General features: G+C 34.1%; 1 protein-coding gene and 1 long non-coding RNA gene across 8 annotated transcripts; both read right to left on the bottom strand.

The window, feature by feature from the left end:
* Window positions 1-337: 337 nt before the first annotated feature.
* On the bottom strand, window positions 338-4,433 carry LOC122067372. Its single transcript, XR_006136676.1, has 4 exons — window positions 4,355-4,433; window positions 2,781-2,914; window positions 2,101-2,143; window positions 338-594 (listed from the first exon to the last, which is right to left on the bottom strand). It is a non-coding gene; the product is annotated as an uncharacterized LOC122067372 (long non-coding RNA).
* A 4,635-nt stretch (window positions 4,434-9,068) lies between these two features.
* On the bottom strand, window positions 9,069-14,101 carry LOC122067370. 7 transcript variants are annotated; one of them, XR_006136675.1, is made up of 6 exons: window positions 11,740-14,101; window positions 11,361-11,403; window positions 10,490-10,701; window positions 10,238-10,342; window positions 10,014-10,120; window positions 9,069-9,458 (listed from the first exon to the last, which is right to left on the bottom strand). XR_006136675.1 is itself a non-coding variant. In XM_042631200.1 (6 exons), exons 2-6 carry the CDS (start codon window positions 11,785-11,787, stop codon window positions 9,370-9,372), a joined length of 489 nt encoding a protein of 162 aa, XP_042487134.1. In that variant the 5' UTR covers window positions 11,788-11,864; window positions 13,313-14,098; the 3' UTR covers window positions 9,069-9,369. The 7 variants fall into 7 exon arrangements, 6 of the variants coding, with proteins under 6 accessions (XP_042487134.1, XP_042487131.1, XP_042487133.1 ...); XM_042631200.1 differs by lacking the exon at window positions 10,014-10,120 and having other exon boundaries at window positions 11,361-11,395; window positions 11,740-11,864; window positions 13,313-14,098; XM_042631197.1 differs by lacking the exon at window positions 10,014-10,120 and having other exon boundaries at window positions 11,740-11,864; window positions 13,313-14,095.
* Between the last annotated feature and the right edge of the window lie 405 nt (window positions 14,102-14,506).

Genomic DNA, 14,506 nt, shown 5'->3' with positions numbered 1-14,506 from the left:
AAAAAAAACTCAGCATTCGTTAAAGTTAACTTTGAATGTGGAGTTAAAAGCATACTCAAACATTCAAAAAAACTTTTCGCAGCTTTTCCAATAACAATATCGAAATCTCCAAGGTTTAAGATCCCCGTCAACAAAAAACAAATTGATGGCCTCCACTTCACCCCTATCTTCATTAACAAACTCAACATTCAACAAAGCTATTGGCAGCTTTTCCAACAACAATATCGAAAGCTCCAAGGCTTAAGATCCTTGCCCACAAAATGCAAATTGATGATGGCCTCCACTGTACTGCATACTCAACATTCAACAAAGCTTTTGACAGCTTTTCCATTGACAGCTTTTCCAATAACAATATCGAAAGCTCCAAGTTTTTTTTGAGCTAGCGGGAAGTACTTCACCAACATCACTGGCTGTAAGTATTTTTTTCAAGTAAATTCTAATACATAAGATCCCATCAATTTGATTGCCTTTTGTCCACCACTCCATTCAGAAGAGCTTGTCTCATTGATTGCCTTTGGTCCACCACTTCATTCAGAAGAGCTCATCCATTTGCTTGCCTCATTCTGAAATGGGCCATTTCTCCCTACCTACTCTCTGTCAAAGAAATGCAAGGAAAAAAATGAAAGTAGGGGAGGGCTGGAAAGAAATAGGGATTTTTACAAGGAAACTCAGTGAACATAATACACAGTTCCACAGTTAGAAGTGTAGGGGTAAAAAAGAAGTATCAAAGTTCGAATAGAAGGTAGTAGAGTGAAGGTTGACGTGGCTTTGGATGGAGAAGTCATGGTCTAGATTAGTTACATGAAAAATAACATTGTCTAATATTCAATCAAATACCATCATGTGTTGGCATGAATTTCATGTATGTCGACTATGCAGACCTACGTACAATACTCTAACAACTACTATACACTGTCCCATAGCAACGGATTTTCAAAGTCATGATTATCCACAAGGCAAACCTCGATACGGATGAAACTCGACTAAGTAATAGACTTAGTGGTTTACCTATCTATAAAATTTGGCTCATCTAATATGCCACTTAGTAGCTATTGACTTCTAAAGTAGGCAGCTTCTACCACCCATGTGTTTGATTTGGGATCCCATAAAGTTATACCGAGGGTGCTCAATAAATATAATCCTAGTTTTTTTCTTCATTGAAGTTTACCACAATAACCATAAAAAAGAACCTATAAATAGGTGACAATACAAGAAAACACATTTATGATGACGGTCAAAAGATACTATCGTCATCAAATATAATATTTAGGGACGTTAAAATGGATACCTTTGCCTAATACATTTATGATGACGGTATTATTATACTGTTGCCCAAAAAAATTTCAACGAATCATTTTATAATGATGGGTTAAATTTAAATGTTACAAAAAATTATTTAAGGCAACGGAATTTTTTAATACCGTAATGAAATAACATCTAAGACAACGGTAAATTTTTTACCATCGCCTAATATCCTATTATAAATCATATTGACTATAAAAATAATACTGTCACAAAATACTATTTTGGACGACAATTATAATTTCCCTGTCACCGAAAAGAATTGGGCTAGGGGTAGACAGCAGTAGTTAATATACAATCGTGGAATATAATTTACTTCCTGTCGCTAATTAAAGATATAACAACTGTAAAAAAATATTATTGTCATTAATAAAGTTTTACAATGACAGAATAAAATATACCATTACCGAAAGTATAAGACATGGTTTATTAATAGTACTTTATAGCAACAAGTAATAATTATTGATCACCATACCTATATCCACCCAATAATCTGGTATTATCTGGGGCCATCCCAATAAAGATTCCAATGTCTAGTGTTTGTGGCAGTCTAGGATGGTTGGAATCCTAATCTAGGATGCTCTAGGAAGTTTTGTGGGACTCCTACGGTCCTACCTGTCTGAAACCGTCCCTATTTTTTAAAACATTGTAGTAAATTATTGGTCTTTGTAAACATGAAGTCAACCTAGATATCAAAATACAATTGGGAAAAAAAAATCTAAAGAAAGATAAAGATAGTATATATATATATATATATACTGTCGAAAAAAATAATAATAATAGCAAATGAATACTAACCTTCAATTGATGGCTGGACATTTATAAATCTCCCCGTATTTTCCTATGATAAATGTAAATACAAAGAAATGTCAACTTGCATCTAGACTTAGCAAGAAATATGATCATGATAAGAAATGTGACAAATAACACATAGGAAAAGTCAAACAAAGTAAGAAGAAAATAGAACTCCTTTACATTTTAGATCATTACAACAATAAATACTAATGACCAATAAAGGAAGTTAAAGGTGTCATATTTAATTAATTCTCATAGTTACAACAACAAACATAACCTTATCCCAACTAAATGGGGTCGGCTACATTGATTCGATAAGGAAAAATGAATATAAAGAAACAACAAAGATTTATCAATTATCAATTTGAATGAAGGAATACATAGTGTAAGTAGTTTTAATAAATGTTATTGGAATCTAAGGTAGTCAAGTCGTAAGTTGGATTCTATAGGATAGTTTCAAAATCCTTTGGACTATAAATTGGTAAAAGCCTGATCTGATAACTATTTTATTTTAAGTCTTAAGTCTTTTTAATATGTAAAAAATCTCAACTACCAATTTGAATGAAGAATTACAAGTTTTAAGTGAAGTTTCGGTATTTATCTTTACTCTATTTTTCTGCCTTTTGTTCTCATAGACACTTGAAAGAAAATATAGCAAAGACTGATGCCCTCATGTTATATACCTGGACCTGGTAAATCATTGATCCGATAGTAAATGCTTTTATATTTTGCTTCATGTGTCTGATCAAGCCTTTGAAAATAGTGATCTTCCATCTCCTCTGTTGTCAAACATTTGCAAGGTTCTGATAAATTCAAGCTGTAAGGAAAAGTCCACAATGAAATATGTTGAATAAGAACATAATCTTTTAACAAATTATTGGATTTTGACCATCACAAGGTTCTTTTATGTGCAAAGGGAGGGGGAGGGGGGGGGGGGGGGGGGGGGACCTTCATAGCAATTGTTCTAGATCAAGCGGAAGAGTTGGGATCAGATATATAGTTGTATTATCAAATGCTATGAAGGTTGTTGAATTAACTAACAATGCTCATTGGATTTTATCATAATGGAGAATTCCTAAAGTGCTAGGCAACATACAATTTTCATGGTATCTTATTTATTTTTTCTCTTTCTTTTAGTAGGAAAAGGACATGGACGCTGCCTATCATGTGCTTATTTTTATCTAATTTATGAATATCTATTCCTTGGCTAGATGACTCCGTTCTTATTATCAGTCACTTTAACATCATTATAAATTTTTTTATTATTAGTTTAGCAAATATCTTTCAACTAAATAAATAAACGAAGAATAAATGATAAGAGAAATAATAAATTCATAAATACTTGAACATTAGATAACGATGAAATAATACCTAATTTTCATCTATATCTTGTTGATCTTACCAATATTTAATATAAATAAAATACTATGCAAGATGTTGTCTGCTAGAATTTAGCACATGTTGGATTCACCTTTCTTTTGTGTTTCTTTCATATTTTATGTTTCTTTTATCTAGTAACGTATTATCTCCGTAGAAGATACTCAATGAACTTACAATAATGAAAGAATCAGTATAACTATAAAAGTGTCATAAAACTAAGGAGGGAATATACATGTCAACCATAAAAATATCTACCTAAATTGAAATAAAATTTAACTAACTAATAGACAATATCCACTCCCTTGCATAAGATAAATCTTACTTATTTGCATTTTTTTTTATTTTGTAAAATGGCAAATGCATTTACGCATGAAATTGATGGGTAGGACATTCTTACATGATCAGAAATAGAGAAAATTAGGATTGAACACAAATAATACAAATATCAAAATTTTTGAGAAAAAAACCCCATGGAAAAGAATTCTTCATTGAAATCTAAATCATTGACAAACGGTTGATGGAGAAGCAAGGGAGCCACATAGCAGATTCCACCAAGGTGCTTGATATCTACTATAATTTAATAAATATTAAATTCCCTCTTTTTTGATGTTTTTGTCATATTTTTCTATTTCTTTAAGTAATGTATTATTTCTTTCCTTACATTTTCTCTTACCGCCGGAAAAGACGCACATTGCACAGACAATAATGAAGTAATCTATGCCGCTAGAAACGCTAGAAAAGCATCATATAATTAAATAGGGAACGCAACCACAAACAAAAATAGTAACCTAAATTGAAATAGAATTTAACCAACTGATAGGCAATAGTTGAACCCAAAAAAAAAAAAAATTTATCAAATTTAGGAAAAGAAATTTACCTAGAAAAAGAATTTCATGAGGAAGAACTATTCATTGAAATCTAAAACATTGACAGACAGTCAATGCAGAAGAAGGAAGGGCACCCATAGAAGACTCTATCATGTTGCTTGAATAAGAAAATGATAGTGGAGAAACATGTGTGAAAACCTATGCTATTTATAATTAAACAAAGAATGGTGCTCGATCTTTATGACAAAAAAAAAAAAAAAAAGAGTGCCGACTGCTTGATCAATACATTTAAGGAATATGACAACACACTAACAAATCACCACAAATTCAGCGATTTACTATATATTCCCAAAGAGAAAAATAGATTCACTGTACAGTGCCAAAAGAAAGATAGTAGATTGGGGTACAACTATGAACATATATAAACAGTTGGCAAAAGATATTAGATTGGGGTACAACTGTTCACAATTGGCTAAAGATAGTAGATCGAGGTACAACTGTGAACAATTGGCAAAAGAAATTATATTGGGGTACAACTGTTAACAATTGGCTAAAGACAGTAGATCGAGGTACAACTGTGAACAATTGGCAAAAGATAGTAGATCGAGGTACAACTGTGAACAATTGGCAAAAGATAGTAGATCGAGGTACAATGGTTAATAGTTGGCTAAAGATAGTAGATTGAGGTACAACTGTTAGCAACTAGCTTGAGGGTAGTGTATAGTGAGACTGTAGCTCCTAGAAGGTTTCTAGTTGAGACATCTTGTTCCCCAGCTATTCTAAGATCTCTCCCCCCCAACACCCCACACCCCCCCCTCCGCCCCCCCCCCCAAAAAAAAAGGAGAAAAAAGAAAGATACTTAATCCTAGATATATTATGATTCATCTTGTCCTTTGAAAAGGATGAGGGAGAAAGCATCTTCCCTCATTTAACATGTGTCCCTACCCAAAATATGATTCTTTATAAAGAAATATTTCATTAATATCTGAAAATGAACTAATAATACCCATAAAGCAGTGGCTTGTTTAGCAACCTACAAATTAAGATGTCAATAACTTATTTCTTTTATAAGAAAAAGATATGAAATCAGTTGCTTAGATTGTAAGTGGGGATTGAATTCCTCTATGTCACAACATGGCTTCTGGCGTGCATCCAATTGTTAGAAAAGATTAGGCACGAAGCCTAAGGCGGTGCCCGCAGCCCAAGGCATTTCTGGATCTCAGACGCTCTGTTGTGCCACAGAGGATCCAAGCCCATATCTAATTTGGATGTAGGGGTGTTATGAGGTTAGCTTGTTCCAATTTTGGATTATTTTTTTTTCACTTTTTACATATGAGGCCAAACCAAAATTGGACCAATGAGATGTTCGGTCCACAAAAGCCAAACCGAAACCCATAGCTATTGGTCTGCTATTGATATCTTTTAACAGTGGTCTATAAGTCTTTTTTGGCACAGTCCATATTTTGTTAAATGGGGAACCGCAAAAAATGTAACTTAAATTTGTTCGGTACAGAACATTTAAAATTGTTTATAAATTGAATGGTATGGTAAAAAATATGATCAAACATTTTGAGAACGGCAAAAAATAAAAATGGATAGTGCAGATTTTAAACCTTTAGATTTAAAAAATATAAGAAAAGGCAATAAATACAAAAAAAAAAAATTAAATATTAAAAAATTAATGTAACTGACAACCATATTGATTGGGTGTTTCATTTTACATTTCCCCAACCCTAGCTTTGAGTTTGAGTAAGTTTAGACTAAGACAGAATGAGATATGAAGTGATGCATGGATGAGATGTGAATGGATAAATGGGACATTTTGACATGAGGCAATGAGGTGGTCACTCATGATGTTGGAACCTCACATTGAGTCATGGTAACCAGAGGTTTCAAGTCGAGTAAAAAGGAGGGGTTCAAATCCTTTGTGGTGAGCGACCAGTGGCATTGGGGATTCAACAGCTGAAAGGGTCCCACACACCAGCTGTTGGTCCTCATTATCACTCACTGCCTCATCGCAGAGGATTTTTATGCAAAAAGGAGACCACTCTTTACACTCATAACAGCTAGTGTGTGGAATCACATTAGTATAATATGCGTTTTAAATAATTATGGTTATGTCTCATCTTGTATCATGTATATAAGAAGACAAAAGGTGTAAAAAAATGTTGATTTTACCAATTTTTTTGTTGATTTTTTTCCCAGTTTAGGTCCATATGGTCATTCTCATCAGTTGTTCTGGTTTGTTTCGATCTCATAGTGTTTCTAAAATCCAAAACCAATACCGAACTGATAAGGAGTTTTATCAGTTGGTATCAATTCAATCCAATTGATTTTGGTCAGTTTGATTGCTTCGGTCTTATTTTTTACACGGACAAGGATGGAACCATTTTTTTTTTTTTTTTTTTTTTTGGGGAAGGGGTGGGGGGGTAAAACTTGGACAGAACCATTCAAATAGTTTGATGTGGTTCATATGACTCACTATGTTTCTATCTAGTTCAATCAGATTTTTCGTTAAAAAGTAACTGAAAGGCAGTGTAGCTCTGACACCAATGCATTGATTAATGTGAGCACTAGTAGGATGGCTTTCATGAGGGTTGAGGCTGTGATTTAACTCCCCCCCCCCCCACTGTGTTTAGCTGGGGCCACAATTGCCTTTCACGCTTTTTTTTTTTTTCCATTATATTTTATTATTTTTGCACATTTTTTGAGCATTTCGCCTTCCACTGTGTCTAAGCTTAAGGGTCACACTGACTTTTGAACTTCTTTTTCTTATTTATATTTTATTAATTGGTCATTATTTTCCAAGCATTTCAAATATTTAAAAAAAAAAAAATCCTGTCAGACTGGTATTACCTACACCCAAACACAGTAGGACTCAAAAAGACTACGCTGCGCCTTTGAGCTGAAGATGCTCGCCGCACTCTCCCTTGGCCTCACATGTTGATGTTGTCTACACCAGACCGATAGGCTTTCTCCTTTTAAAAAAAAAATATATATTAATGTGTTCCCATTAGATAATTCGGTTTGTGCCGGGCACTAAATCAAGTTCTATATAGATCATTTAACATAGAATTTCAGTCAGTGTAATTTCATACTTCAATTTGATTTGATAAATTTTGGGTTTGGATGATCAAATCGTATTGTAATGTACCAAGAACCAATCCAAAGTTTGTTATTTTTACAGACCTAGACTGCATAATGATGAGATTTTGAAGCAATTAGATGTTCCATAACGAGTCTAGTTGGTCCATCTAACCTGAACCAAATTATTGGAACTTGATTTAACCATCTATTTGCTGGCCTGGCCGAACCCTAAAACCAATCTACCTCCATTCATCTTGAACAATATTTAACCCTTGAGAGTGTCATGCACTTCAATTAATTTTAAATCAAACTTTTGCACATTCTTAGCATGTGAATTACCATTAGGGTTCTAAAAATTTTCTTTACCAACAAAAAAAAAAAATCTACCTCCATTCATCTTGAACAATATTTAACCCTTGAGAGTGTCATGCACTTCAATTAATTTTAAATCAAACTTTTGCACATTCTTAGCATGTGAATTACCATTAGGGTTCTAAAAATTTTCGGGCGCTGAACCAATAGCATCAACTGAAAAGATCAGATTAATTTGCTTCATTGTTATTGCATCACACTTTTTTTTTTCTGCTAAAAGATCAGATTTATTTTATTAAAAAGAAGAGAAAAAATATACAAGAGATGAAAGACCTAAGACAAACAAAAACTATCACAGAGCAAGTAGGGGACCCCACTTTCGGCATTGCCATCAGCATGACCCTCCCTCGCTATCTACAAAACTTATATCTTGGTCTTGACATTGGATTAGAAGCTAACTCCCCAGCAAGGATTAAAGTATCGGTATCGATTACCGTATCGGTTGGCCAAAATTAAGATACGTATCGGAGAGTATCGTATCGTATCGGAGATACACTAAGATACGCTAAAGATACACACATAAATGGATAGGAAATATTTTTTTTAAGCACTTTTGCATAAAGAATTTGTTAAAAAAAGCTATTGATAACATGTATTATGCATAAACACTAAATTGAGGGTATCGTACTAAGAATTCAAGGTTTGTAGTTGTCCCATAAATGTAAAATCTTTGTTCCCAACCTTGATTTCCACTTTAGTTAGAGAGAAATATGACTGACAGCAACTTTGGAACAAAAACCCTTCAAAAAATCGTGTTTTTCTGAAAAATTACCCATCTTGGCCGTTATATGACCATAGCGCACTGTATCGGTACATACCGATACTCACCGATAGGTATCAATACTCACCAATACGTACCGTTATATGGAACAAAAACCCTTCAAAAAATCGTGTTTTTCTGAAAAATTACCCATCTTGGCCGTTATATGACCATAGCGCACTGTATCGGTACATACCGATACTCACCGATAGGTATCAATACTCACCAATATGTGCCAATATATACCGATACGTACCAATCAATACATACCGATACTCATCAATACGTACCAATACATATCGAAACGTACATTTTACTTCAATTTTATAATTTTCATAGTCGTATCAAGGCATATTGTATCGTATCGATGTGTATTGGTGGTGTATTGATGCATATCGGTATGTATTGTAGGATATATATCAATACGAAAGGATTTTAAAAATTTCATGTATCGTATCGATGTGTATCGTATCGATCGACTAAATTTAAGATACGTATCGGAGGGTATCATATCGGTATCGGAGATACTTAAAACCATGCTCCCCAGTAATTTGAGAAGGGAAATTGTTCATTCAATATATAGAAAAAAAATGCTACACAGACTTCCTCTTACGGCTGGCGAGACCCTTCATGGTACTTGAGCTATGACTTGCCAATTAATGAACCCATGTGTACTGCATCCTTGAAGCTAGAAGTCTTTAGGGTTGGTTTCATAGGTGAAACTGGAACTTCCACAGGTAAGATTATTGTGGGTAGAGCTCTGATCCCCTTATCAACAGCCTTGAAAAAATGAGTTTGAGGATTCATTGATCTTGTGAAGCTTGAGGGAACTGAGTGTAGCCGCCTTCAAGGATCCATTGAAGTCAATCTGGCATTGGAAAAGATAAAGAAAGCCATGGTCACCGCCACTGCCACCACCACCAATGTATAGGCCACTGACACAATCAATTAAGTGTATTAGGGGAGTTATTGAGGAGCTTCACAGCACAACGGTTAAGTTGCATTATTGAAACATGTTGGTCATAGCTTCAAAATTTGGAAACAGCCTCTCTTGCGAAGCAAGGGTAAGGCTTCGCAGGAGAGACTGCATACATTTACCCCTCCCAGATCCTGCAGTAGCAGGAACTTCGTTCACTGGATTGCTCTTTTTTATTGAGGAGCCTCACGGCCGACTATATCCAAGATGATAATAGGAGGAGAGCTCCAAGTTATTGAACCACCAAGTTCATCATCCATTGAGCATGGATGAATGCATGAGTTTGTTAACTTCAATTTTAGTTAAGTTTTTTTTTTTTTTTTCCGCTAAAATGAAAATAAAAGAAAAGAATATACAACATTGTACTGGGCATTGTCAGATTAAATAATGATATCTGATATATAGAATGGAGATCCCAAAGTACATGGTAAGCATTAAATACACAGAGAAACTATATATGGAACAAATGATTCAACAGCAGCTTCGCCTAGGGAAAAAGGTTATGGGATTGAACTTTATCGTATGCATGTATGAGTGGATGGGTGTGTATAGGAATATCTGGTCACTGGCACTACTAGCACACGATTAGCTGGCCATTTGCCAGTGGAGCTCAATAGGACACTAGATTTAAAATAAATAAATAAATAAATAAAAAAAGAAAGATTCAATGGCAATAAAATAAAATGAAATGGACAGAGAGGGAAGAAAAACAGAAATTCTATTAAGAACTAAACTTACTCTTAAAAAGATGGTTCGAACAAAGAGAACGGCTCCCAAATTCCTTATTTGTCTCTTCAGAGACAAATCTCTGTGCTGCACATGCTAACCGTATAATCGTATAGCCTGGGGATATATGCAGAGTAACTTGATCTTCTCAGTCATTTATAACTAGATAAACTATAGGAAACTATTTATAATTTCTGGCCAAATAGTAATTTCACTTGAAAAGAAAAAAAACTTGGGATTATTATTAGGGTTGGAGATTGTTACCTGATTGCGTGGTTATTATGCCAAATGAGAGACCATACAAGGGAGGGAGACAGGCATCCAACCTGAGGTAAGGTGGTTTTTTTGCACCACTCCCCAGTGTCTGGGCATTAGTGCATGCAACTAGGAAGCGATCTTCTCTCTCTTGTTGGTGATTTGGTGTAAGGTTTGAAAGTTGAGTTCTGATCGCCATGTAAGATATTTGGGGAGTAAGGCTGCATTTTATTACGAGTGCCTTAATTTAGTTTAAAAGTTAACCAGATAAAACTAACAGAATTAAATGAACTATTTTACTAAACTTACCAATTTTCATTTCGTTTGAATTACATAAAAATATTTTACGTGTACCGCCTTTTCTAAATTGTATATCTCATCATTTTTGTTTCACTTTATATCAAAATCAATCTCAAGTAATTTTTCGGGTCAACTCCCTGCTCCGCCCCTCCATTTTCTCTAAGAGCATAAAAATTTAACCTATAATAAATAGTAAATTAAAATGTTTACACTGAACTATGCAAGTGGGTATTTATGGTGTTCTAATAATACCTCAAATGTGGGTCAATCTTGAATAAGTAATGCTCAGAATTGTACCTTTGACCTCAAATTGACATCTAAGCCTACTAGTTTCTATCACTGAGTGATTATCTTCTGCAGTGATGTAGGAAGCATCGGATGGCTGAAAGTATCCGGGCATGTGCCCCGAGGTCCTATCGGTCATCCGATGCTCACTGCATCACTACAAAGGATATTTTTGCGAACTATTGCCAATAGAAAAGATTTGATTCCCTCTTTAATAAATAATTAGGTGATCTAGAAATTTTCGGGTTCGAAACAAATCCATATATATATATATATATATATATATAAAACTAACCTTTGTTTGGTGGTCCGATATTTATAGATCTCCTCCTGTTTTCCTTTATAAAACGAAAAGATATGTCAATTTGGATCTAGATTTAGCAAGACAGATTATCATGATGAGATGTGTGAGTAACACATAAGAAAAGTCAAACAAAGTGAGAATAAAGTAGAGCTCCATAGATTTTTTCCATGATTCAATAGCGGTTCAATATGTTTATTATGAAGTGGTTGATCAATTGAATTGGGTGCCATTGGACTCATATTGGCCTCTCTGTTATGGGTTACATGGAAAGAGAGAAATCCAGTCTTCTTTAAATGGCATCAACCAGATCCATCAGCCATGACTGTTAAATCTTAATTTATAATTAAGACTGATGCCGAATGTAATATACCTGGTAAATCATTGATCCGATAATATAGCCTTCTATATTTTGCCTCATGTGTCTCAAGCCTTTCAAAATAGTGATCTTCCATCGCCTCTCTTGTCAAGCATTTGCAATATTCTGATAAATTCATACTGTAAAGAAAGTCCACAATGAAATATGTTGAATAAGAATAATGATCTTTTAACAAATCATAGGATTTTGACCATCACAAGGTTCTTTTATGTGCAAAAGGAGGAGGAGGGTCATAGCAATTGTTCTCCATCAAGCGAAAGAGTTGGGATCAGATATATGGTTGTTATCTCAAATGCTTTGAAGGTTGTTAAATTGTTTATTGGATTTTATCATATCAGAGAATTCCTAAAGTGCTAGGCCACATACAATTTTCATGGTATCTTATTTATTTATTTATTTATTTCTATTTCATCTTTTAGTAAGAAAAGGCCATGGATGCTGCCTATCATATTAGAGAATTCCTAAAGTGCTAGGCCACATACAATTTTCATGGTATCTTATTTAATTTTTTTTTTCTATTTCTTTTAGTAAGAAAAGGCCATGGATGCTGCCTATCATGTGGTTATTTTTATCTAATTTAGGAATATCTCTTTCTTGGCTAGATTCCTTCCTTCTTATTAACAATCACTTTAACACCATTATAACTTTTTATTATTATTATTTAGCGAATATCTTTCAATAAAAAATAAAATAAAATAAAATAAAGAATAAGTGATAAGAGAAATAATAAATTTATAAATACTTGCACATAAGATAATGCTGAAATAGTACCTAATTTTCATCTATATCTTGTTGATATTGTTAATATTTAATATAAATATACTTCTATGCAAGATGTTCTCTACTATAATTCAGCACATGTTGGATTCACCCTTTTTTTTTTTTTTGGTGTTTCTTTCATATTTCTTGTTTCTTTTGTCTAGTAATGTATTATTGCCGTAAAAGATACTCAATGAACTTACAATAATGAAAGAATCAGTATAACTATAAAAGTTCATAAAACTAAGGAGGAAATATACACGCCAACCATAAAAATATAGAATTTGACTAACTATAGGCAATATCTACTCCCTTCCATAAGATAAATCTTACTTATCTGTCTTTTTTGTTGATTTTGTAAAACGACAAATGCATTTACACATGAAATTGATGGGGAGGACATTCTTACATGACCAGTAATAGAGAAAATTAGGATTAAACACAAATAACACAAATATCAAATTTTTTTGACAAACGGCGGATGGAGAAGCAAGTGAACCACATAGAGGATTCCACCAAGGTACTTGATATCTACTATAATTTAATAAGTATTAAATTCACTCTTTTTGTTGTTTTTGTCATATTTTTCTATTTCTTTTAGTAATGTATTCTTTCTTTCCTTACGTTTTCTCTTACCGCCAGAAAAGATGCTTATTGTACAAACAATAATGAAGTAATCTATACTGTTAGAAAAGCATCACATAACAGAAAAAAATAGTAACATAAATTGAAAGAGAATTTAACCAACTGATAGGCAATAGTTGAACGCAAATAATAAAAATATCAAATTTGGAAAAAAGAAAATTACCTAGAAAAGGAACCTCATGGTAAAGAACTATTCATTGAAATCTAAAACATTGACAGAAAGTTGATGCAGGAGAAGGAAGGGCACCCATAGAGGACTCGATCAAGTTGCTTGAATAAGAAAATGATAGTGGAGAAACATGTGTGAATCCCTATGCTATTTATAATTAAACAAAGAAGAGTGCTCGATCTTTATGACCAAAAAAAAAGAGTGCCCACTGCTCGATCAATATATTTAAGGAAATTGACAACACATTGACAAATACCAAAAATTCTGCGATTTACTACATATTCCTAAAGAGAAAAATAGATTCATTGTATGGTGCCAAAATAAAGATAGTAGATTTGGGTACAACTATGAATAGTTGGGAAAAGATATTAGATTGGGGTACAACTGTTAACAATTGGCTAAATATAGTAGATCGAGGTAAACTGTGAGCAGTTGGCAAAAATTATTAGATTGGGGTACAACTGTTAACAGTTGGCTAAGGATAGTAGATCAAGGTACGACTAGAACAGTTGGCAAAAGATATTAGATTGGGGTACAACTGTTAATAGTTAGCTAAAGATAGTAGATCAAGTTACAACTGTGAACAATTGGCAAAAGATATTAGATTGGGGTACAACTGTTAACAACTGGCTAAAGATAGTAGATTGAGGTACAACTATGAACAATTGGCAAAATATAGTAAATCGAAGTACAACTGTTCATAGTTGGCTAAAGATAGTAAATCGAGGTACAACTGTTCATAGTTGGCTAGAGATAATAGACTGAGGTACAACTGTTAACCATTGGCTTGAGGGTAGTGTATAGTGAGACTGTAGCTCCTAAGAGGTTTCAAGTTGAGACATCTTGTTCCTCAGCTAGTCTAGGATTAGAGGTGCAACAGGGTTGGGTTGGGCTAGGCTTCTTAAAACCCTATCCCAATCCTAACTCCCTAAGTCCCTTTAGTTGGGCTCAAACCCGCCATGACCCTTATTCAGGGCCGCAAAACTTCAACCCAGGCCCAACACTTCAGGGTTCAGCCCAGCCCATACCCGCCCTGATTGGCCCTGATTTTTCAGGGCTGATCAGGATGACCCTGACTAGTCCTGACCCTAACCCTGGTTTGCCATCAAGGGTCGGAATGACCCTGACCCTACAAAATATAAAGAGGAGATTAAAAACACACACACACACACACACACACACACACAC

Source organism: Macadamia integrifolia, unplaced genomic scaffold, assembly GCF_013358625.1.
Source record: "Macadamia integrifolia cultivar HAES 741 unplaced genomic scaffold, SCU_Mint_v3 scaffold2874, whole genome shotgun sequence".
NCBI classification, from domain to species: domain Eukaryota; kingdom Viridiplantae; phylum Streptophyta; class Magnoliopsida; order Proteales; family Proteaceae; genus Macadamia; species Macadamia integrifolia.
This window is presented reverse-complemented; position numbering and strand designations above follow the sequence as displayed.